The sequence below is a fragment of the Mytilus californianus genome, unplaced genomic scaffold (genome assembly GCF_021869535.1).
Source record: "Mytilus californianus isolate M0D057914Y unplaced genomic scaffold, xbMytCali1.0.p SCAF_10, whole genome shotgun sequence".
Classification (NCBI taxonomy): Eukaryota; Metazoa; Mollusca; class Bivalvia; order Mytilida; family Mytilidae; genus Mytilus; species Mytilus californianus.
The window spans coordinates 72168606-72195214 of record NW_026262582.1 but is presented as its reverse complement, the minus strand read 5'-3'; the positions used below and the strand labels follow the sequence as shown (position 1 = coordinate 72195214).

At 31.9% G+C, this 26609-nt stretch overlaps 1 protein-coding gene across 1 annotated transcript; it reads left to right on the top strand.

The window, feature by feature from the left end:
• The first annotated feature begins 1346 nt into the window (after positions 1-1346).
• On the top strand, positions 1347-25601 carry LOC127718477 (MPN domain-containing protein-like). Its single transcript, XM_052224523.1, has 15 exons — positions 1347-1421; positions 4074-4255; positions 5357-5503; positions 6448-6537; positions 7424-7686; positions 9035-9075; positions 9634-9760; positions 10805-10901; positions 11844-11916; positions 14622-14698; positions 17588-17756; positions 18260-18330; positions 19439-19528; positions 20763-20855; positions 23287-25601. Exons 1-15 carry the CDS (start codon positions 1418-1420, stop codon positions 23371-23373), a joined length of 1611 nt encoding a protein of 536 aa, XP_052080483.1. The 5' UTR covers positions 1347-1417; the 3' UTR covers positions 23374-25601.
• Positions 25602-26609: the final 1008 nt, after the last annotated feature.

The following is a 26609-nucleotide window of genomic DNA, read 5'->3' as shown; positions in this document are numbered from 1 at the left end:
TGGTAAAGGGGTCTAAATACAGCACAAACAACATTTTCCAAAAGACCAAAAAGTGAAAAAGTATATTTTAACAAAACGCATTTGACTAGCAGGTCGAACAACGGATGTTCTTAAACCCTGCTGACTGCCATGGCGATTGCCAAATAAAAGGATCACAGATGTAACAAAATGGATCAGATTTTAATCTAATACCAAATAGAAAACAAAAAACTTGCGGAAAAGATGTTATACCGCAAACATGAGGTGCAAAAATTTTTATATATGTTTTTTTTTTCTTTTTAAGACTTTTATGGTATAGCGCGGACAACCCACACTTACCTACTAAATCCAAAATTAAAATAAAGTATTAATATACACTAGATTGATGTTTGGTATAGCACGGACAACCCACACTGACCTATCTTTCTGAGTGTATGGTTTTTGGTATAGCGCGGACAACCCACATTAACCTATTTATTTCAAAATTAGAATATAAATATTAATATACACTAGATTGATGTTTGGTATAGCGCGGACAACCCACACTGACCTATCTTTCTGAGTGTATAGTTTTTGGTATAGCGCGGACAACCCACACTAACCTCTAAATTTAGCCTATTTATTGATATATTTTTTTTCTCTATAGATCTAATGTTTACTCCCTAGCTATCATTATTTATATCGGTTTCTTCTGGCGCTTTGTTTTTTGCCCAACAGTCTCTGGATATTTGGTTGGTCAGTTTCCTCAGCCAAGCTTTAGATAGGTGGCTGTTTGGGTGAATTCCGTCGTCCAAGAGGCTTAGATTATATAATCTCCGGCTCTTGGTGTTTCCCTGCCTACGGCTACAGCTGTGTGAAGTATCTGCTTGATAGGTTCTTTGTTGCCTGGTTGATGTTCTATACAGGTCTATATTGAAATTTGGAGAAAAGTTTTGATGGTTCAAGATTCTAATGGCTTTGTTAATTTCTATTATTTGTTGTTCTAGTTGGCAGTCTTCATCGTAAAATATTTCTGGGTCTTTATGTTTATGTCAGAAAAACGCTTCGGAAGCACGAAATATTTTCATTTGTAACCATTTTGGTGCGTTGTTATTTAAAGTTATATGCCTGTACTTGTTTGTATCTTATGTAGTCCCAAATGAGAACAATCTTTCGATACCTTATTTCTAGACACGCAGAGAATTTCAGATCATTATTTTTAGATAATTCTTTGAAAACGAAGAACATACAAAATATGTAACTAGTGAAACATATCATATATTTGTAGATTTAAATACTGTAATTATTATTTTAATTTCTTATCTTAATTATTCATCCAATAAATTTTTCAGAAAACATGTTGAACCGCACCTGAAAGGTCACAGGAAGCACATGTAAACAAAGAGGGAAAACTTGTTTGTAAACAATGTTCAAACTGTATATTGATGTTTGAATAAAAATGGGTATTATTTTCAAACATTCCTATTGAAATTTATGTAACAACACATATAGACCAATCATTTACATGCTTTTATTTAAACCAAAGCAGTGAACAGTCATAATTAGAGTTTGAACCAAATTAGGCAAATATTCAAAACAACAATTAAAAATCATTTATCTCTATTTATTTATATTATTTTGGCCAAGAAAATATGTGTATTGAAATCTGAAATTACTAAACAATTGCTCAATAATTCAGCATAATTTTCCAAGATTTGAAACGGGGCCCCATTTTAGTAAGTTGAAAAAGATAAGTGTGCAAATTTATTAAAATAAGGAGATGTGGTATGATTGCCAATGAGACAACTATCCAAGAAATTCAAAGTTGATATAGGCACGTACAGGTTAGCATACTGCCTCCAACAGTGAGCAAAATCCATTCCGTAAAATCTGCTGTTTAAGGTCTTGACCAGCATGACCAGAGAATGCCAGATTAGGGATAATTTATCTCCCAAATGGTTATAAAGTCTGTTTAGCCAAATGGGATATGCATTTACTGTGCAAAAAAAATTCCAAATTGCAAATGACAACATTAACATGATAAAAGGCAACAACTTTGAGTATGCAACTTTTCTGAATACCTGCAGCTGGATGTTTTTAATTATCATGATTATGAGTTTGATCCCTTGGAATGCTGTTTTTTTTTCAGAGGGATCAATCTACCAACTTGTTTATTTTCTTGAAAAATCACTAACAAAAATTTGCTACTTTTGTCCTTAACAAATGCTCTGTTCAATAATTTTGCTAAATTCAAATTCTTTGCACTGAAAAATATTCAAAATGTAATATCCCATATTGGCTAATATGGCCCTAATGGATTCCAATGATCCATTTCATGGTAGATACTCCACAAGCTGTTGACATGACAATATTTGAAACTATTAAACATGTTCAACGTTCAAGTGAAAGAAATTTAGCGACGATTACAAAATGTATGACAAAAGAATAAAAAAGATAAACAACTAAATGTATGACATACAGCAACTAATTAACTTTAACAGGTTCCTGACTTAGGACAGTCACATAGATTTAGCAGAGCTAGTTTTTCGGCAGCACTCAACACTACCCCACACTTGAGACAGTGACAAAAATACACAAAAAACAAACCCTTTTTAAAGGGGCACTAACTACGAGATATAAAAACAAATAATACATGATTTTTTTTGTTCAATCATTATTGAAACTGAAATAGTGAAATATTTATTTGCTATTAGCAGCCAGTTTGGTTCAAATTTCTCAAAATAAGCGAAGAAACATTGCTGAAGAATAATTCAACCTCATTGAATCCTTAATCATGTGTCCTTCAATTTAACCCCTTGCATGTAGCTAGAGATGGGTTATGCATGAATTATGCGTGTTAAGTTTTCAAAAGGAAAAGAATGTCAGCAAACAAGGGTAAACCATTTGATTAACTGATTCAATCCACAAAAATTCATTCTTACACAGGTTAAAACGATGATTAACATACATCAGTCAGGGGACTTATTGAAATAAGTGATTTTTAAATCACTTATTTGAGTAGCAAATTCAAAGTTTTGTCACAAATTGTGATTTTGTAGTTTTACCAAAATTTTAAACACATAGGTTTAGATAATATCTTTTCATTAGTAAAATTGAAAAAAATGAACTTTTTGCTTCTTTTAAGCAGCAAGGTTTATGCCTTTGATGCAATCATTTAGCTTCAAATTCTATTTTAGTTGAAAAAATGCTATAAAAATGGCTTTACACAATGAACTGATACTTTCTTAACAGATTTTTCCCAGCAGTGGGAGTATTTTTCCAGTAAAATTCAAGGTTTCATCTTATAGATTATGTAATAAAATTCTACTGTTCGCGATCAAAATTTCACTGTTCGGGGGTGTTGAAATTAGTGGGGGTTATTAAAATAATGAGATTTTTTGGAAGGAAATTGAGGTATGATACTTAAACAAGTGATTTTTATGTCATTATCCTAGATTTAGTACAAGGTCATCACCTGACATGACCCGGTCATCCTATCAACACAGATGTTGGTTCTGATAATTTTAGCAACATAATTAGTCCCTGGATCATTAGTATTGTATATTTAAAGCTACAATAAAATTAAATCACTTAGTCTAGTGATTAATTTGTATTACTTAAATAGGTGATTATTAAAGAAAGACAACTCTTACTTCCAACCTTTATGGACATAATGTTACTTGAATCAGTGATTTAGAAAATCACTCATTTAAGTAAGTCCGCTGACTGTACATTTTTAACCTAAAATATGAAATCAAACAGAAAAATCCAATTGCACGAGTTTGCTATCTATTTATATCTATATTTATGTTTATATCTGGTTATATGGCCGTCAGCAGTCTTCGGAGGTCACCTCAAACATTGTCAATAGTTAATTAGATGGCGTCTAGACTGAAATACACACGAAATTGTGATACATAGTATCCAGCCAATGCATTGTACATTGTTTATTTCAGACTTTTTATAATTTGGATATACTTTTTAGTTTGTTATAAATTTATCAAATATGAGAATTTGAATCAATTCGGTGAACATGAATTTGACAGCTAATGCCCCTTTAACCAATGGTGGAAGAAAGCTCATTATGCATTAATGACACATTAATTTACTTTTAGATAACAAGATGACAGATGAAATGGAAGAAGATTTTGATGATGAAAATGACTGTGATGATGAAAGCAGCATTTCTGAGAACTTTGTAAAAACAGCCATCACTGGCCGTGGTGTTACTTTACAGATGCTTATTATTGATGGCATTATAGAACCAGGCAATGGACTTCTGACACTCAAATATTTAGTAAGAGAAGTAAAGAATTATTTAGGGAAAATTAGATAGACAAGCAATGTGGAAAACAACAAAGCCAAAAAAATATTAGAAGATAAAGAATAGTGAATAAGACAACACACAAACTATGGGAGCACAAATGGGAAATATTTATGATTATTTAATGCTGTCATGCTTTATATCTACCCCACTGAGAAATTTATATGAAAAATATACAGGGAAAATCAGAAATAATAATTACAAATCTAGATAGTGTATACAGACCGACAATGCGGATAACACAAGGCCAAATAAATGTAAGAAGACAAATAATAGTGAATAAGACATTCTAATGCAATTACTTTGTATCAATGGTTCTGATTGGATGACAGTAAGCATAAAATTCTCTATCTTCTTGTCTGTAACTAAGGAAGCCGACATTTTGAATTGCGGAATGTATTGACATGTATTTTCTACAATAATAAGCAAAAAACTCACATGTTGCACCTAGAAATCTTCTTTTTATCAAATTTTATTACATTCTGAAGCGGTCAAGAAGCTAGAAAACGCCCGGTGTTTACGTTTGACGCCAGAAGCATACCTATGACGTCACCTAGTTTAGGGGCCAAAGAAGATAACATCTTTTTGCAGAATTTTCTTTAATGAAAATTTTACACTGAAATAATGATTGAAATTGAATTATGTATTTGTTTTGCATTAGAATAGAGATAACTGTATTGTATTTGAAGTTTTGCAGACGTCCATCGGTAGTTTTACTGTCGCAATTACCCGTTTACCTGTCTCCGCTACACGTCGCAAGGTAAACTAAATTTGCGACAGTAAAACTACCGATGGATGTCCGCAAAGCTTCAAATACAATACAGTTATCTCTTAATTGATCACACAAAACTATGGGAAACATTTATGATTATTTAATATTATTTATGCAGTCGATGCAGTTTGATATTGCAGTTCCTAGTAATTATTATAAAACATAGTATCAAGTGAAAATGTTAAAGGGAGATAATTTTACACCTCAATTGAGCTGACATTGCCTTATATAATTAGTTTTACATGGAGGAAACATGTTTTAATAATGTTAATTTACACAAAAAAGTCTAATGTTATTTTCAGGGAAGAAAATTCATCGCTGACCTACTGCCAAATGGTAAAATAATGACTCCTGCCACCAAAGAGATGTTTGGCACACCAAGTGCTTGGGCTGCACATTGTAAACGGCAGGTTAACCCCCTGAAAAAATCTGGTTGTGGATGGAATTCTGTAAGTATTATGCAATTATAACAATAAGAAAAATATTAATGATTGAAAAATAAACAAGAAACAAGGATTTTGACACATACAGCCTTTACCTAATGATTTATATTTTCCTATTGACTTGGCAGTTATGAGGATTTATTTTTTAAATATTACAAAACTTCAATATCACAATGATCATCAAGTATATCTTTCTGATTAGCTATTAATTATGATTAAAGCAACCTATTTTTTTTCCATACTAAAGAGATAAGGTGAATTCAAGAGACATGAAGTAAAAGTAATGGAACTAAAATTATTGCAATTTCACCCTTAAGAATTTTGAAGATGTGCATCATTGCAACAAAACTAGAAGATCCTGAAAGGTCTTTACAATAGTAAGTGGAAGGTAGCATTTTCGGATCGTTGTCAGCAAAGTTTGGACACAGATCAGTATTTCAAACTGTAATGTTCTTTACTTTTTTGTTTGCAGTAAAAGCATCCGTACTGTGAGACATCAGTCATTTTCATAATTATTTCATGCATTCATAAAAAATAGGGGGAAGAAACCAAAGGAAGTTGAAGGAAGACTGAAAAAATCAAAAAATGACAAAATGACAAACAACAGTCTGTAAAATACTAATAAAAAGCTAAAGACTGAGCTACTTGAACCACATAAAAACCAGGTGTGCTCCAGTAGGGTAAGCATATCCTGCTCCACATGTGACCTAAAAGGGAAATTATAAAACAGAAAGGAGATTTAACTACTGGTTTACAATATCAGAACAATAAAAGCACATAGTGATTTAATAAAATAAAAAACCCACTTGAAGACATTACCTAGAATACTAGAAAGACACCAACAAAATGTGAAAGAATGTTCATGTAATGTAAATAAGTAATAAAATACCATTTGTTACATAACTTAGTAATTCTGTGTAGTTCCATTGATCTGATACTTGATATTTAAGGTGATGTACAAAGGTAAAAAGTTGGACATGTGGAAGACATCTTGGTTCCGGAAACATAGACCAGGTAGTCCTGCTAGGAGGGAGTCTGTCGTAAGTTATAATTGGTTGACAACTCAATATGCAAATAATATCAGTTAATGGAACAGATGCAGACACATTGAGGGTCATCAATCCAATGAATGATTTGCAACCCTAGTGATTCTTTCTACATGTATGTCTTTATGCTTCAAAAAATGAAAACATTTAAGGAATTTTGCCCTCAATTGACGATGTGATGGTCGCAAATGCAGTTTTACAGCAACACGTAGCAGAGACAGTAAAATGGATATGTGCGACCATCAAACCAAAATTGACAAATGGAACTCTTCAACTACAGCGCTGTTGTTCATATTTAATGCATCACAAAAAGAAATAGTACATTAGAGCTTTTAAAAATGTATAAATTTTAAAAAAAATGTTTCAATGAAACTTCTTGAATGATTTTGGTGCAAAAACATCATAGGAAAACACAACGTCATACAAATGAATTGGAAGGTTACTTCGTTACTTGTACGATTCAGATTTGGATAAAATATTATTAAAAAGGCGTGTTTGAGGTCATTTTTGTTCATCTTCATATATTCATTTCAATTTAAAAAAATAACGGCATTGTTTGTTATGAATTGAGACAGTTACACAAAGATATTTGTATGTTGGTTTTGTCTAAAATTCCCAATTGAAATATATGCCAACATTTTAAGCATACACAAGCATGACAAGGGCTTGTTCATAAAAAAGAATTATAATGGAAATTTTTTTAAGGTAGAAAAGTACTGTCAAATGACAATTACACATGTGTAATTCTATTTGTTATATCATGTATATGAAAACTCATGTAAAATCCTTGTAGGGAAAAGTTTCATTTTAGGGGTTTTCTCTGTTATTTTACAACACTGTGTTATTTTAAGTCTTAGTTTCAAAGTATTATTTTTCATAGTCGCCAAGAGTTTTTATGATGGAACAAAATGGTGAAAGGCCAGGAAGTGCAGCCAGTATACAAAGTAACCATAGTGACCGTCCAAAAGTATTTGATTTTAGCAATCTTGCTAGAGGTGTGTCTAAAGACCACAATGACCAGCAGAATGGAAGAAGTCAGAATGGACAAGTTTCAAATTCAGCTACAGAATTCAAAGAAATACCTCCTCCAATAGACCTCAGTGTGAAATCCTCAATGGATAATGGCAATGACTCTTCTCGTAGGTAATGATAGCAATACATGCTCAGTGTGAAATCCTCAATGGATAATGGCAATGACTCTGCTCGTAGGTAATGATAGCAATACATCCTCAGTGTGAAATCCTCAATAGATAATAGCAATGACTCTGCTCGTAGGTAATGATAGCAATACATCCTCAGTGTGAAATCCTCAATAGATAATAGCAATGACTCTGCTTGTAGGTAATGATAGCAATACATCCTCAGTGTGAAATCCTCAATGGATAATGGCAATGACTCTGCTCGTAGGTAATGATAGCAATACATCCTCAGGGTGAAATCCTCAATAGATAATAGCAATGACTCTGCTCGTAGGTAATGATAGCAATACATCCTCAGTGTGAAATCCTCAATGGATAATGGCAAAGACTCTGCTCGTAGGTAATGATAGCAGTACATCCTCAGTGTGAAATCCTAGATGGATAATGGCAATGACTCTGCTCGTAGGTAATGATAGCAATACATCCTCAGTGTGAAATCCTCAATGGATAATGGCAATGACTCTGCTCGTAGGTAATGACAGCAGTACATCCTCAGTGTGAAATCCTCAATGGATAATGGCAATGACTCTGCTCGTAGGTAATGACAGCAATACATCCTCAGTGTGAAATCCTCAATGGATAATGGCAATGACTCTGCTCGTAGGTAATGACAGCAGTACATATATACAGATGTTGAAATGTTGTTAAACCCCCTCACCAAAATTTGTCTGTCCCATTACATGTCTGTAGCATTTCATGAAATCACTTTTTAATTAGTTAATCAAGCATCTCTGTCCTTTCATCAACAATTACATCATAAATGTGTGCAGTAATTTCTTAATTTACAGTAAATAGGTAGTACTGTGGATTCCTTATTATGTGTGGGGTATAAAAGATACTGTATGCATGTTTTACTGTCATACAAGTGAGAGGTTTAGCTAGCTATAAAACCATGTTTAATCCAACATTTTCTACATATAATATTAAAGGAAATGCCTGTACCAAGCCAGGAATATGACCGTTGTTTTCCATTCATTTGATGTGTTTGAACTTTTGATTTTGCCATTTATAAAGGACTTTCTGTTTTGAATTTCGCTTGGAGTTCAGTATTTTTGTTATTGAACCTTTTAGCTTACCTTTTTATAAAAAATTTAACAAGTGCTCAAGGGGAGATAAGTCAATTTAATATATTGCCTTATTATATATCTATTTTCAATTAAGTGCAACATTTAGTTTTAAGTTCACAAGACTTTCATTCCCCACATGTTCCAATTAAGGATTTTGATTTACATTTTTATTTTGATTGAATCTATGGCCACAATGAATGATTTCCATTTAAAATTTAATTTCAGAAGTCCTGGAGACAATTACAAGCCTGACATACAAGAAGAAGGTAGGTTGTCTATAATTGCTAACATCCACTTCATTTGAAATTTGGTGAATAGTTGTCTCATTGACAATCATACTACATATCCTTATTTTTATAATGTATCTTAATGACAAATAAAAAGTATAGCTCTATATAGGTAATGCCAAAACACATAATTTACAGAGCCTCAGTGTTCTCTCAATTTTATGATGTTACATTAGGCTATTCTTTGTACTACTCGTAAATTATCATAATGATTTTTGTTTTCAAGTTTTCTTACGAGGAAACTCAGAGCATGCAGGGAGCTTTTTCAGAAGGCTCTTCTCAGCATATTATGTAACAATCATTTTCATGTTCCATTAAAAACAGCTGGATATGTCAATCAAATCTATAACTTGACTGAATATCAATTTAAAAAGTACAAACATGTTGATTCATGAATAAAGAATGAAAAACATGAGCATGTTGCATGAAAATACCGTTTAACGTCCGCAATGTTTCATATCTATGCATTGTAATTCACACAAAGTAGACTGAAAAGTATTCAAGCATTAAAGATTTGTTAATTTTCTCTTTTTTCAGCTTTAAATTTGTCAATGAAGGAACCAGAGAAAAAAAGTACAAAGATTGAAACAGGGAACAAGGAAGTTAGAGTCAAACAGATGGTATCAGTTCATCATTCCAACTTAAGGAAAGGGAACCAGGACTTGTAAGTTTCACTGTCTATTCCTCTCTTTAGAATCTAAAGAACAATGGGTAATCTCATTGTTCGTACACCAAATTTAAAAAAACGTTACATCATTGGTTAAATTTCAATTTTTTACTACCGTTTTAACCAATCACAACGTTTTGGTGTACGCTTTTGAAAATATTATATCCAGAATGCATTAGATTCTGAAACGGCAAATTACTTTGGAAGAGGAACAATTATTTGCATGATTTCCAGCTGCTTAAAGAAATCCACTGCAGATCATGTGCATGTTGTCATTTCTACCTGGTAGGCTTTGAGTGAGCAAAACTTCCAGAAATTCCCTGGTACTGGCATTATTTCGATATGCCCTTACTTTTCTTTCATTACAATACAATACAATACATTGGAAAAAATTAAATGAACTTTCAATTTTTATGCCTCAGTTGCTAGGCAACGGGGGCATTAAGTTTTACCTTAATGTTTATACATCCAGATATTGGTTTCAGCTCTCTAACTTTAGTTGCCTCCACCAAATATAATTAAACTTATAGACAATGTTTAATACCACCAAACACAAATCAAGTTCAAATTTAGGTGCCTCACTTTCACTGTTCTTCAATTATGTCTCTTTATAAATGGAAAAAATCCTGAATTTGCTATATCCGCACTCTAACTTTACTTTGCCTCAGCCAAATGTTATGAAACTCAAACACAACACTTATTATCACCAAACACAGATCAATTTCAATTTTGGATGGCTTCACTTTCACTGTTCTTAAGTTATGTCCCTTTATAAATAGAAAATTGCTGAAACTGCTGTATATTTGCAAGCGGGGAATCTTTGTCCCATGGACACATTCTTCTTTTATGTTTGAAGTAACAGTCTTTCAAATTAACTTAAATCTAAATAGTGGCATAGAAATATGTCAAAAAAATCAGATTGGGTTATGATTTCCATTAAGAAACACTGACATATATTTGAATTATTATTTTATGTTTTCTTTTCTGTTTTCAGAAAGCCTGGTACCTTTATGTTATGTGAATCATGTTTTCTATTTTCAGAAAGCCTGGTACTTTTGTGTTATGTGAATCATTTAAATCATTAGGAAAGACCCAGCCATTCACAGTATCATTATCAACAAATGTTTTATTACTTATGGTGAGTATACTGAGAGTGAGGACTGTTAAGGGTTTGTACCTCACCAGTCCTAAAGGACGAAACGAGCAATTTCCTTTACTCGGGGTTCATTGTTTTCTGTCCGTCAGTATTTCCATCCTTATAAACTTTTTTAAAAATCTGATGCTCTGAAAATGCTGGAGCTAATATTACCAAACTTTACATAAATGTTCCTTAGGCCTAAAATTGTATCGAGCAATTTAATCCAATAACAAACATGGCCACAGTTGCTAAAAATAGAAAATAGATTTAAACTAGAGATTATACATGAGCAAGACTATGGGTGCCTGGATCTGCTTATCCATCCTGAGATCACCCCCTGTTTTTGGTGGGGTTTGTGTTACTTAGTCTTGGGTTTTCTGTGTGTTTTGTATACTGTTGTAAACTTGTCTTTTGGTTTTTTTCCTTTTTAGCCATGGTGTTGTCAGTTTGTTTTTTCAACTGGTGAGTTTGAATGTACATTTGGTATCTTTTGCCTCTCTTCTATAAAATCTGTAATGTGATCAAAACAATTGGATGACTCCTTATAGGCTTTATTGCCATTAAATTGTCATTTAGTACTAATTTTTATATATTTGTCAAATATCACGAAAAAACTTAAAAAGGAAGCTATAGATAGAACCTGTAAACAATAAAATGTGCATCCATACATAGATAGATAGATAGATAGATACTTTATTCTCTAAAAACTAAATACAAGATCTTCCAAATTGCCACTACTTAGATTTACCAATACACAAACATAGCTGATTACAATAAAGACAAAAAGGAAAATGATCAAAAATGTCAATAGTTTACTAGGTGAGTGATTCAGGCTCATGGGAGCCTCTTGTTAATGACCTAATAATTTAAAACTGTAAAAATTAATATGATTAAGATCTGTAAGGAGTAATAATTTGAAAATCTATTTTTGTATTTATTTAGGATTTCCATTGCCATCTTACCTCAAATGAAGTCGTCGGATACCTCGGTGGAACATGGAATACACAAACTCAGCGTAAGTTATCAATACATATCCTGGAAGTGATCAAAGGATGAAAGAGAGGCGAAAGATACCAAAGAGATATTTAAATTCAAGTCAAAACCAAACACAATGCCATGGCAAAAAACAAAACACAATCAAAAGACAAACAACTAATCTGATTAAAATACAGATCATGTATTCAAGCTTTGCTTACAAGGATCTGAAAAAGTGTCTATCTACTTTCAGTTTTAGAAACCTTTCAGGATTCTCTGGATTTGTTGGATTGATATGCACCTTTAAAAATTTGAAGGTCAAAATTTCATAGGCTGATGTGAAAATTACTAGGACAGAAATTAAAACGGAGTGTTGTCAGATCCTTGTAAGCAAAGGTTGGCCACCAGTGGTGATCTCGGGTGGTCACGAAGGGTTAGCAGATCCTGCTCCACATGTTCCATTAGGCATGGGAATACACTGTGTTTGTTGTCTACCTTTTCCTATATAATTTTAGTTTATTGTAAGTTTTCAATAAAAAAAATCATTACAATTATTTGTACACTTTGATTTAAACTGCTCTTCGGCACATCTTGATTGACAAATAAAAATTGTTGTTGATGTTGTTCTGACAGAAAAAAAAAAACAAACTAAAAGATGCGCAAAAGCATTATATGGTTAAGATTATTAGAAACTTTCAATAAATTGTAATAAGAAGTTAAAGAGGAGATGAGGATACAACATGGGTATCTGTCAAATAAAGCAATAACAAATGCAAGTGCTTTGGTAAGGGAACCCTTCAACATTATTCTGATTAAAATAAACAGGTGAACAAAAGCAACTTATGATTAAGATTGTGAGAAAGTTTCAATTAATTGTAAAAAAGAGTTAAGATGTACAAAAAGAATAATCCCCAAGTAAATCAATTTTAAAATCCATGCCTTGTAAGGGAAACCCAGGAATCTCCATGACCTGTTTTATGAGGGCGCACAACTATCGTTAAAATATCTTTCAAATCGTCAAATGATCCCCGCCATCTTTAGATTATCTCTCACCATAGTCAAATGCTCCCCACCATTGTCAAAATTTATTTTCATTTCGCTAGCCGCCGCCAGTTTTGTTATCAATTATAATCAATGTAATTGCATAACCCTTATTGTATTATAATCCAATGGGTCCTCCCAATTACAGTTTTAAAGCCCTGAGGGATATCCGCTAAAGATCGCTAATTACTTGTACAGATAGATTGACACACCTGACAAGAGAACACTTGATCAAGATAGACGATTGATTGCATTATTTAATTCAGTTCAGCAAATGCTAATGAAAATTTAGTAAAAAATGAATTTAAATCCAGTTACGAAGAAAAAACTTTAACAAGTCGAACACATGCTTTAATTTTGACTTACGCAATCAGCATCCCCCTTTTTAAACGAGTACAAAATAAGAAGTAAAACAGAGCATGCCAAATAACACGAGTACGTATAGCAATTATCAATAATATTGAATCACTTTACAAGTTTAAAAGTAAATACATGAATATTAACTGCACCTTGATAATCTGAAGAAAATCATATCGTTATTCTGAAATTCATTTCTTAGTTTAAATCAAATTAATACATCTTGTTTACATTCAGATTCGAAAGATGCATGTTGCATAGTCTTTTACTATGGAATTTGCAATTTATAGTCATTAAAACCATTTAAGTTGTAAACGTTTGCCCTCCAAATCTTTCTTCAACGATTTACAAAACGGGTACGAAACTTCTTGTTGTTGATGCTGCAAATTGTTGATACCAGTTCATGACTTCTCCATAACAACAGCTTGTGGTCATTCTTGACTAAGGGGGAGCCATGCAGGCTTGACATTGGAATTGTTACAAATGGCAATTAATGAAAATATTTGTTATTCTATAATGAAATAAATATGATAAGTAATAGTTCAGTCTGTTCACCATTCCTTACATAGAAATGGAGGAATGAAATACTTTCGATCACTCAATGCTGCAGACACTTGGTTTTGTTATGGTGAATCGAAAGTTCCTCCATCATTAAATTTTTGTCCATGGAGCTCCCTTGAAACCCCAAAAATTATTGGCACAAAAAAAAAAAAAAAAAGAAAAAAAAAGACTATTAGGAGATTACTTAATAAATGTTTATGTGAGAGGAATCTTTTTTGCTATTTAAAGGGTAAAAATGTGTAAAAAAATACAGGTCTTTTACAATTTGGATTATTTCCCCTGTCCTATGGACATGTTCTGAAAAGCTTGTCTGATGCCCTGATTTAGAATGCCACCTAGTGAAGAATAGAATACCTACATGATATGAAATTAATTTCACTAAAATGCTTGAAAAAATTACACAATTTAAATTCATACTTGTTGAAGAATAGTGTAGAGCATAAAACTTTCACAAAAAGATATACAGGATTTTATTGTTTTATCTTTTCACTGGCAAACAACTTTTAAGATAGTGTATATGGTCTATGTAAATGTAGATTCAATTTTCCTTAAAATTATGTTTAAAAAAATCAGAATAATCTTCTTTCTGATATTATAGCTATATGATATATATCATTCTTAGATATTTCAGATATTATGAAATTTTCTCTGAAATTTTAAGACCAAACATAATTACACATTTGAGCAAAGCCATCAGTCACAGAGAAATCTTCAGTTATTGAACACATTTTGCACTTTTGTCATGTTTTGTAGTGTTTTAATATTTAATTTCCATTTGTGTTACAGATTTAAGTATAATAGAAGCATTCCCATGTAAAAGTCAGTTGTCAGATGGACAGAAATCTGCTGATGTTGAAGAAGAGGTAAATACTTATGAATAAAAGGAGAGGTGGGGAGGGGGATGCATCAATGAGGGAGCAGCCCAATGACCCAAAAAAACAAAAGGCTTTAATAGGGCAACATGCAGTCCAAACAATATACAAGTTTCTATAAAAAAAATGATTGATTGATTGTTGGTGTTAAATGCCACTTTCAGCACACTTGGCTATATCATGCTGGCCACTTTTTATACGACCGCAAAAATTAAAAAAATTTTGGTCGTATATTGGTATGACGTTGGCGTCGTCGTCGTCGTCCAGCGTCGTCCGAAGACACATTGGTTATCGCACTCTAACTTTAGTTTAAGTGAATTGATCTCTATGAAATTTTACCATAAGGTTCAATACCACAAAAGGAAGGTTGAGATTGATTTTGGGGGTTATGGTACCAACAGTTAAGGAATTAGGGGCCAAAAATAAGCATTTTTGTAACTTCCAGACAATAACTTGTGTGTAAGTGTATGGATCTCTCTGACATTGTACCACAAGGTTCCATATCACAAAGGGAAGGCTGTAATTGATTTTGGGGGTAATTGCCTCAAAATTTTAGGAATTAGGGGCCAAAAAAGGGGCAAAAAACAAGCATTTTTCTAGTTTCATGACAATAACTTGTGTGTAAGTGTTTGGATATTTCTGAAATTGTACTACAAGGTTCCATATCACAAAGGGAAAGCTGGAATTGAGTTTGGGGGTAATTGCCTGAAACGTTTAGGAATTGGGGGCCAAAAAGGGGCCAAAAATAAGCATTTTTTCTAGTTTCCAGACAATAACTTGTGTTCAAGTGTATGGATCTCTCTGAAATTGTACTGAAAGGTACCATACCACAAAGGGAAGGCTGGGATTGAGTTTGGGGGTGATGAATCATAAGGGGTTCAAAAAATTTGGGGGGGGATTTTTTTTTTTCTTTTTTTTTTTCTTTTTTTCCTTTTTTTTTCTTTTAAAATTTTCCATTTTAAGTTGGTTATTTCTGATTTATATTTGAAAGCAAATAATAATGATATGGTAGGAGATACACACCAAACAGGATGTGTAAATTATTATATAATAAGTATTGTGCAATAGCAAGAAATTTTCAATTGCACAGTATTGCACAATAGCAAGAAATCTTCAATTGCACAGTATTGCGCAATAGCAAGAAATATCCAATAGCACAATATTGCGCAATAGCAAGAAATTGTCAATTGTACAGTATTGCGCAATAGCAAGAAATATTCAATTGCACAGTATTGTGCAAAAGAAGATACTTCGTATAAATTGCTTATTTCTTGATCAATTTCAATGGGGTTTTATTCTTGAATTCTTGGGGTTCTTTAATATGCTGAATCTAACCGTGTATTAAGTTTTTGGATTTTGGGCCCCGTTTTTAAATTGGTCCACATTGAGGTCCAAAGGGTCCAAAATTTAACTTTGTTTGATTTCATCAAAAATTGAATTATTGGGGTTCTTTGATATGCCGAATCTAACCGTGTATTTAGATTCTTAATTTTTGGTTCCGTTTTCAAATTGGTCTACATTAAGGTCCAAAGGGTCCAAAATTAAACTTAGTTTGATTTTAACAAAAATTGAATTTTTAGGGTTCTTTGATATGCTGAATCTAAACATGTATTTAGATTTTTGATTATGGGCCTAGTTTTCAAGTTGGTCCAAATCGGGGTCCAAAATTAAACTTTGTTTCATTTCAACAAAAATTGAATATATGGGGTTCTTTGATATGCTGAATCTAACCATGTATTTAGATTTTTGATTTTTGGGCCCCGTTATCAACTTTGTCCACATTGAAGTCAAAAGGGTCCAAAATTAAACTTTGTTTGATTTCATCAAAAATTGAATTCTTGGGGTTCTTTGATATGCTTAATCTAACCATGTATTTAGATTTTGGATATTGGACCATAATAGGTGAATGTCCAATTTAAAATTTTTAAGTTCTTTGACCACATTCATTCTGTGTCAGAAACCTATGCTGTGTCAAATATTTAATCACAATCCAAATGCAAAGCTGTATCAAGCTTGAATGTTGTGTCCATACTTGCCCCAACTGTTCAGGGTTCGACCTCTGTGGTCGTATCAAGCTGCGCCCTGCGGAGCATTTTATTATAGTTGGAGGAAGTTAGAATACGGAGAGAGAGAACCACAACCTTCGACAGGAAAACTGTCAATTAAGGTCGAATTCTATAGGTTGCACTTTTTAAATACAGCTGTTTCACAAGCCACGCCTCTTTTAGGGAGATATATAATATTCATAGATATGTTAATTTGTTAACGTACTGGTTCCCAGATATGATCTCTGTGTTTCATCTCATAGAGACATAATTTGAGAATGTTACCAGTATAGAAAAAAATGGTAGCGCCTAAAATTTCATTCTTACATTCTTAGGAGGTCCAAAAGTGGAGGTAGGGGTAGTATAGAATTTTAGTATAAGTTGGAAGTTCAGGGCATATAAATGTTGAAAATATGCCGCACAGCCCTATATTTTAACATTTGAATAAAATAGTAGTGCATATCAACTTTCCGTTCTGGGAAATAAATTTTCATGATACTTCCTAGTAAAAGTGGCACAGTTTTAGCCGCAAAGGGAGTTCTTATGGGAAATTGCATTGTCTATATTTACAGAATTGCAACCTAAAGCACCTGCTACATACAGGGTTTGAACTTACATTCTTAGTGTTAACAGTCTAGTGATATAGTAGATGAATTACTTAGATAACTCATCCATAGATTCCCATATGTCTGTGCAAGATGTCAATGTCCAAATTGCCTAAAGTCTAGAAAAGTTGTTTATCATTTAAACTGGAACTATCAGAGATATTTATTCCTGTTAGATAGATGCCAATGGATATTGTTATTAGTTGTAAAATTTAAAATTCACATTCCAGATAAAAAAGATGATGAAGAGGCGAGGGTTGTCATTGGTCGGCTGGTACCATAGCCACCCTTGCAGCCAACCAGATCCTTCAATACGAGATATAGGTTGTCAGATGTCATATCAACTTCGTATGAAGGGATCTGGTGCTACATATTATCCCTGTGTGGGTATCATTACATGTAAGTGTAAGAGATAAGCCCTGTCATTTTTTGATCATTTTAACAGTCATTCTTTCAGCCAATTAGAAACCTCAGTTCAAGAAGCAAAATATCATTTAAATTGTTTTTTTTTTCATCTAGAAAGAGAAAAAGTATGTTCTAAAGCCAACAAGAATATGAAGAAAGTACATACATAGAGTTAAAATACATACGATGAAGAAGTTGTCTATAATAGAAGAATGGGAAATTTAAGGACCCAATTTTCTTAAATGAATTTCAAAGTTATTTATATTAAGTTACTTGTGACAATTTAGATTGGTAAAGTACAATAAAATCTGGAATCATTTATAAAATTATGCACTCCATGGCAAAAAGAAAACATATTAAACACACAACAGTGCAAAAAACACTACACATATTGAGAAAATTCAAATTTGGCAAGAAGAGGGGGAGGTGGAGAGGGGGTAGTAATTTATCTAATCATTGGCAATCATACCTGACTTTTATTTACATTTTCATTTCAGCACCATTCCACAAAGTCCAGTCCAGTATTGATTCCAGTTATAATATGTTTATGGTCATGCCTCCATTAGAGGTTTGTAAGATTCCAGTTATAATATATTTATGGTCATGCCTCCATTAGAGGTTTGTAAGGTTCCAGTTATAATATGTTTATGGTCATGCCTCCATTAGAGGTTTGTAAGATTCCAGTTATAATATATTTATGGTCATGCCTCCATTAGAGGTTTGTAAGGTTCCAGTTATAATATATTTATGGTCATGCCTCCATTAGAGGTTTGTAAGGTTCCAGTTATAATATGTTTATGGTCATGCCTCCATTAGAGGTTTGTAAGATTCCAGTTATAATATATTTATGGTCATGCCTCCATTAGAGGTTTGTAAGGTTCCAGTTATAATATATTTATGGTCATGCCTCCATTAGAGGTTTGTAAGGTTCCAGTTATAATATGTTTATGGTCATGCCTCCATTAGAGGTTTGTAAGATTCCAGTTATAATATATTTATGGTCATGCCTCCATTAGAGGTTTGTAGGATTCCAGTTATAATATGTTTATGGTCATGCCTCCATTAGAGGTAAGTAAGATTCTAGTTATAATATGTTTATGGTCATGCCTCCATTAGAGGTTTGTAAGATTCCAGTTATAATATGTTTATGGTCATGCCTCCATTAGAGGTGCGTAATGTAGGAAATAATTTAAACACTTTTTTTGTGTATCTGCCTCCACCAATAGATTATTTGAAGAATCCAAATTTACCTGTTCAATGAGCAATCAAAATACAACAATGCTATCTTTGTTTTCACAAAATAACATATGTATAAATAAGTATTAGCTATGTTGTATTAATTGTTGAAATTGATCGATTATTAAATTTATTGAAATTTTTTTCCTATCACAAGTTTTAAGTTAGATTGAAAGAAACAACAATTTTCAGACATTTATTGACTGATTGATTATTGGTGGCTTAATGTCGTGTTAGTGCAAAAAGGTTATATCTAAAGAGAGCCCTAACTAATAGTAAGTCAAATGCTTTTAAAAATCGGCCAAAACGTCCATTGAAGTGGAATTCTTTGCTAAATGTTCATTGCTCAGATGAATATGCTAAAAGTCAGTATTTTATAGCAGTATATTATAGTATATAAAAGGAAGCCCAGCAAAATTATCTTTCTCATTTCATTTCAGGATGAGCCTGCAGACTGTGGTATACCTATGAAAGTAGCATATGTACTTAATCAAAACCAATCAGTCACAGAGGAACTGCTGAGTGAGATGGTTAGTTTTTATTTAGCAAGAAACAATGCATTTTATTGGACAGTAATTTGGATGTAACAATGGTTTTGATTGGATGATCTCTAATATTTTAGGGTGTAAAATCCACCATTTATACATCTTGTTCAACTGTGTAGCATAATCACAATATTTCCACAAATAAGAATTATTAAAACTATTGATCGTGCAATTTTATTTAAGGATGTTAGCTACTCCGTTTCAAAATAACAAGCTATTTAAAAGACTGTTATAAATTGAAAGTATATGAATAAAGGAATAAAAAAGCAGAAAAATATGAATGGTCCGTGCTTGTTTTCGAGATATAAGTCATTGAAAATTTGGCGGGAAATGATTTTTCTTACATTTAGCATTGGTACCTTTTACCTTTCAAAAACTATGAAAAAATAAGTATTTTATAAGATTTAAGAAAAAAAAATTATGAAAAAAAAAGTAGGGCTAGCAGGCAAAATTTTTATTAGCACCACATGGATAAAACTAGAGGATTCCGAATATCTGACAAAAAGTCAAAAACAAGAGTAGCGAACATCATTTATTAAGGCAATATACTACTGTGGATTCATTATTATTCGTGGGATATCAATTTTCATGGCTTATGTTAGGATAGGTTGGGAAAGGTAATCCACCTATTAAAATAATCAACTATGTGCAAATTACTTTAGGTTTGTATGCAGATTATTGCAAAACAATGATATCAAATATCCACGAAACTACTATTTATCTTTAATCCACGAAAATTTGTACCCAAAAAATTAATGAATTCACCGTATATATTATTTTGTATTTTAAAACTTGATGACATTAGTCATTGATTTTACAGTGGAAGAATTTGTAATCCGGGAAAGCAAATTAGTCAGTTAAAAAATATTATGTTTATAGAACATGTAAACTGAAACTTGTAAGTGAAATTCATTTTTTTTTAAACTGAATTATTTTATTTAATTGGTTGTAATGAATTATCATGATTTCCAAGTAATTTTTTTAAGAGATATATGCAAATGTTGGCATTCATTCTTGGTTATATAGAAAAGTAACATGTTGTTTTCATTTGACTTGGTAGTCTGTTTTTCAAGATGTCCCATAGAAAACCTGAGAACTGCAAGGAAATTTGACATTGTAATTAAATGTTGAGCAAAGTTTTGAAAAACAAAATTAAAAAACCACATGGTGAAAAAAATTGTATTTTATAACTATTATCGTGACTTCTCTTTTCTTTCAGAAAAAAGTGAGGGATTTTTACAGAGGGACTGATGACTGGATAAACTTCAATCATTCCTGGCAATCATCAATCAAATATATAGACAAACTCAAGGTCAGTTCTAAAATACAAATATATAGACAACCTCAAGGTCAATTCTTGTAAATACAAATATATAGACAACCTCAAGGTCAATTCTTGTAAATACAAATATATAGACAACCTCAAGGTCAGTTCTTGTAAATACAAATATATAGACAACCTAAAGGTCAGTTCTTGTAAATACAAATATATAGACACACTCAAGGTCAGTTATGGTAAATACAAATATTCAGATGAACTCGAGGTCAGTTCTTGAAAATACAATTATATAGACACACTCAAGGTCTGTTCTTGCTAATACCAATCTGAAGTCAAACTGAAAGTCAGTTCTGGTAAATAAAAATATAAAGTCAAAACCCAAGGTAAGTTCTTGTAAAGACAAATATATAGATGAACCCAAGGTAAGTTCTTGTAAAGACAATTATATAGATGAACCCAAGGTAAGTTCTTGTAAAGACAAATATATAAATGAACCCAAGGTAAGTTCTTGTAAAGACAATTATATAGATGAACCCAAGGTAAGTTCTTGTAAAGACAATTATATAAATGAACCTAAGGTCTGTTCTTGTAAATACAAATATATAGACACACTCAAGGTCTGTTTTTGTAAATACAAATCTGAAGTCAAACTGAAAGTCAGTTCTGGTAAATAAAAATATAAAGTCAAAACTCAAGGTAAGTTCTTGTAAAGACAAATATATAGATGAACCCAAGGTAAGTTCTTGTAAAGACAATTATATAAATGAACCTAAGGTCTGTCTTGTAAATACAAATCTAAAGACAAACTCAAAGTCAGTAGAACTGATTAATAAAAAAATAAAGACAAATTCAAGGTCAGTTCTTGTAAATACAAATATACTGTGGATTCATTTATTTTCGTGGCTACAAATTTTCGTGGATTGAGGAAAACTTACATTTTTAATGGATATCTGATTTTGTGGTTTTGCCAAAGTCTGCATATAAGATTATAGGAAATTTGTTATTTGTTGAACATTTAATTTCGTGGTTCACCTGTAACAATGAAATCCACGAAAATTGGTATCCAACAAATAATAATGAATCCACTGTATAGACAATCTCAAGGTCAGTTTTTGTAAATGCAAAAATATTGACAAACTCAAGGTTAGTTCTTGTATATTCAAATATATAGACAAATTGAAGGTCATTTCTTGTAAATAAAAATATAAAGACAAATGGATAATGAAATGTGAAACTATTCAAAATAGAAAAATAAAGAACTGATTTATGATAATAATTTTGAAAGATATATTATATTTGATGGTAAATAGCTGAAATTCATTTAAAACAAAACCCTCCCCCTTTTTGAAGTGCATGTGGAAAAATATATGGCACTCAGGAGAATGCAAAGTTGCAATATTAATCATACACAATAGGAGTGATAAAGACTTTAGACGTAATTTTTTTCTTTCCTCGTAAGCATGATGAGAATTGAACCAACTTTTAATACATTGGAAAAATTAGATTAGCTTTTTTTGATAAATCTATGATTAAAAAAGTATTTACAAAAATACTGAACTTCATGCTAAATTTATAAAAAGGGGAAGTCCTTAAAACCTGACACAACCAAATGCTTGATTATATCAACCAACGAAAACAAATGGAAAACAACTGTCATATTCCTTACTTGGTACAGGCATTTTATGGTGGGTTAAACCTGGTTCAAAAGCTAGCAAAACCTCTATAATTAAATTATCAGAAGTGAACAGACCTCAGCAGGCTGTTGGAAATGACATGCTCTAATTGTAAAACAATTTTAAGTAAGAATACTCAGTTACCTAACTCAAGTTTAAAGTTCTCAGTATATTGATATAGAAGTCATTAATTTTGAATACTAATTCTATATATAAAAAGTAAAATAACAAGAATACCGAACACCAAGGAAAATTTAAAACAGGAAGTCCCTTATCAAATGGCAAAATCAAAAGCTCAAACCCATGAAACAAATGGAAAACAACTGTCATATTCCTGACTTGGAACAAGCATTTCCTGGAAAAGAAAATGGTGGATTAAACCTGGTTTTATAGCTAGCTAAACCTCTCACTTGTACGACAGTTGCATGAAATTCCATTACATTGACAGAAATGTGTGAGGAAAACAAACAGACATAATAGGTAAAAATGTAGTGCCAATAACAATTTTGCCCGCTAACCCTTACTTTTCTTTTCATAATTCTATTGCAAGGAAAAAGGTGCCATGTTAAATGTAAGAAAAATCTAGAGAAAATCATTTCCCGCCTAATTTTTCAATTGACTATATCTCATAAACAAGGACAGGGACCAATTATTTTTTTCTGCTTTTTAAGTACCGTTATCTATAAACTATCAATGTATATTAGTCTTTTAAAAAGCTTGTTATTTTGAAACAGAGGAGCAAACATCCTTAACACAAAATATTATCAATCAATCAAACTGTTTACTTCCAGGAATCATTGACCAGAAAACTACCTGCAGATCAGATGGACAGTGGAACACTGCTGGATTTTGTAGAGCACCTTGTTCTGAACATTTAATGGTTAAGTTGGAAATACTTATAAATCAAATGATATTTTTGACGGAGAAATGTAAAGATTCTGGGAAATCGGAATTGTGGAGGATTCACTACATAAGAAGCAAAGCCATGAAATATGAGACAGGAAACTGTTGATATACTTAGTCATGAAATTGTGAAAAAAAAAAATTTAAAATTTGTTGAAGAAAACTTTGGATTCTGGCATTTTTATTGATTGAGACAAAAAATGTATTTTCATGATGACTTTATTTTCTATTTTTTTTTACAAGTTCTGGCATTTAAAATTTATAAATGGGCATTAAAGGAAATTTGGTTGTAAGCACAAAGCAAATATTATATTTATATAATTGATTGAGATGTCTCTAAGATTTCATTTTGTGATGTATCTTTGTACAAATTATGTTAGTGGGAATAGAACACTGCTTTACCTAGGCAGTAGCAATAATAGCAAAAGGGAAGGCAATAATAGTAATGAAATTAAGTCAGCAATAATTATAGTGATAAAAAGTATGCTGCTTTGCTTTATAGATTTTTTAGAATGTGGCAATATTGATTGTTATTAGTAGACATAAAATTACAAACTTTGTTAAAGGATTACAAAAATGGTAAAAGGCTACTCTGTACATGAGGTTTAAGACATCTGTGGAAATAGGCAATGCAATTTGAAATTAACTTTAGAATACAGCTGATCTTTATCTATGTGGGAACTTTGTGACAATGCATAATGATGTATATTAGATTAAGGGCCTTAGTCAAAACTTTTAATTTTGTGAATTTGAAAACATTTGCAGAAAAATCTGCCAATTTTAAAATTTTCTGCCATGTAGTTTTCTTACAATATGTATAGTAGGCTTGAAATCAGCCCTATGCAATTCAGTAGAATTTGGGGTCAATTTTAGGCTTGAGGCCTCCCATATAATATCATATTATACATTGGGGCCAATTTTAGGCTTGACGCCAGCCCAATACTATCATAGAAGACCTTGACCTTGGGACCAGCCCTATACTATCATAGTAGACCTTGGGACCAGCCCTATACTATCATAGTAGTCTTGAGGCCAATTTTCCAAATAAATACACTGCAAATATTTTTTTTTCATTTTCTTTTTGTTCATCTTTTACTTAATCAAAATCTTATACAAATTTTTATAACTAAAATTGAAAAAGGCTGTTCAATACAAATATTCATGGAATCCAAGGAAAAAAATATCCAAAACCTCCACTATGGTATTTGATATACTTTTTATTGGTTAAGAGAATTTCTAAAATTGCCTCTTAAAATGATTACCCCACTTTCAAAGTGCTGTCCTGTATTCTTTAATTTTTAGGCTATTTTTTTCTCTATTCTTTATTCTTTGTGTCCATTTACTCTATTCTTTATATTTTACCACCAAATCTGTCTCTATTCTTTATTATTTTGTCCCATTTCTCTCTACTCTTTATTATTTTGACCCATTTTTCTGTTCTCTGTAAATTATTCTCCATTCTGTAAACCCCATCCAGACCCTCCTAATTAGCATGACAAGAAATACTTGATTTGTTTGCCATCTACTTTTTCTTCTTCCTATCTTAGATAAAACAATAAAACAATAAATCAGACATGTGGGAAAATACATATTTAAAAGTTCCACAATCTTGTTATTTTTTAAAACATTATGAGTTATATACTCCTGGACATGTCTGTTCCTCTGTCTGTTTGTTCATTACTAGCTGAGTTACCAGATGATAATTAAAGTACCGCTTGACCAAATCTTTTAAAGTTTAGGTTTTATAAAATTTTGGTCTTGAGCATCACCAAAGTGGCATTGACTGTTGAAATAGGTATCTGCTGTAGCAAATTTGGTACTGTTAAGTTATTGCTATTGATAACTTTTGTACTGTGCACTTCACAGATAGAAAACGAAGACATACTTCACATTCCTACTTGTTTCTTTGTCAACTACTGCATATACAAGGGTTGTTTATATAGTTGTCATATCTTAGATTGATTGCCGGACAATTGATATAAATATCTAAATAAGGCACATTTTTACTAGTTGTGCATAATTCATGATAACGAATCTCATTTTTTTTCTGATGTAAATATTTATGTATCATTGTTATACCATTGTTATGTTAAAATGTATTTTTGTCAGAAAATTAAGCCAAACAAATAAACCATATTGTATTAATGTAAATACTTCAAAATAATTATATTTAAACGGATGCAATAAAATAAGAAATATTATATCATCAGACTTGTTCCTTTAATGATTTTTATGGTTTTTTTTATAATCTATGGCCCTATGCTCTTCAACTGTTTTGGTTGTTATACATACTCGGCTTTCAAATATTCAGCTTTTAGCCTTCCCGATGAAGGTAAATCCAGAAAAGCACTTTAAGTGATGTTTTCAACAATCTTCATGAATCTACGTTTTTGTAACAGAAAAAAAAGAAGTAGAAAAAAAAACCAAACATCAATAGAAGAGCTTGTTGCAAAATGATATTAAACTGCTGAAACTTTAGATATGAGCATAGTCCAAATACACTTAAATTTGGAGATCTTATGACCTGTAAAAGAAAATCTATACTTTTGAAACTCTGTAAATATATCAACATTGTTAATAAAAGGTTATGTGATTCGGGCTGACATCTCTCTCATGTATGTGGATTTGTGTGCTCTGTACCATTCCACTGTTTAACGTTACATTGTTATCTTCCTTATCACTATTGAAATGCCACGTGCTGTCTAAAGGGTGCTGTTAAATTCAACTGCTTGAAAGACACCGGGAATGACTGAAATATAGTTTATCTGTAAGTTTGCAGTGAGGTGAAAGTCTTTTACTCATTGTTGAAGGCCTCACTGACTTTGAAATGAAGAACCTATAAACGCACTGTTCCTTTGCTTTTTGTGTGTTTTGTGTTTTTTATATGTTTTCTTTTTCTGTGCATATATCGATTTTTAGTCATGGATGAATACCCCACATCCTTTTTTTTCTAACATTGTGATTTTTTTCTATTTAGAATACAATCACTAAACACTTTCAGTTATAAATAAACATTTTCATTGCATCCTATTTTAAGTCACAACTGGTCACAAGAATGTTAATAGATGAAATAAAAGGCAGAGACCTACCCTAGTGTATAACGTTTTATATAATGTAAACGAAACATTACAAAGACTACTTGTTATGCCCCCGTCGTAGTGGAGGGGGCATTAAGTTTTACCCTTGTCCGTTTGTACATACGTACGTATGT

Coding starts and splice junctions, on each gene's coding strand:
- LOC127718477 (XM_052224523.1), top strand. Junction 11,917..14,621: donor ATGGAATACACAAACTCAGC/GTAAGTTATCAA, acceptor TTTGTGTTACAG/ATTTAAGTATAATAGAAGCA. Junction 14,699..17,587: donor CTGCTGATGTTGAAGAAGAG/GTAAATACTTAT, acceptor TTCACATTCCAG/ATAAAAAAGATGATGAAGAG.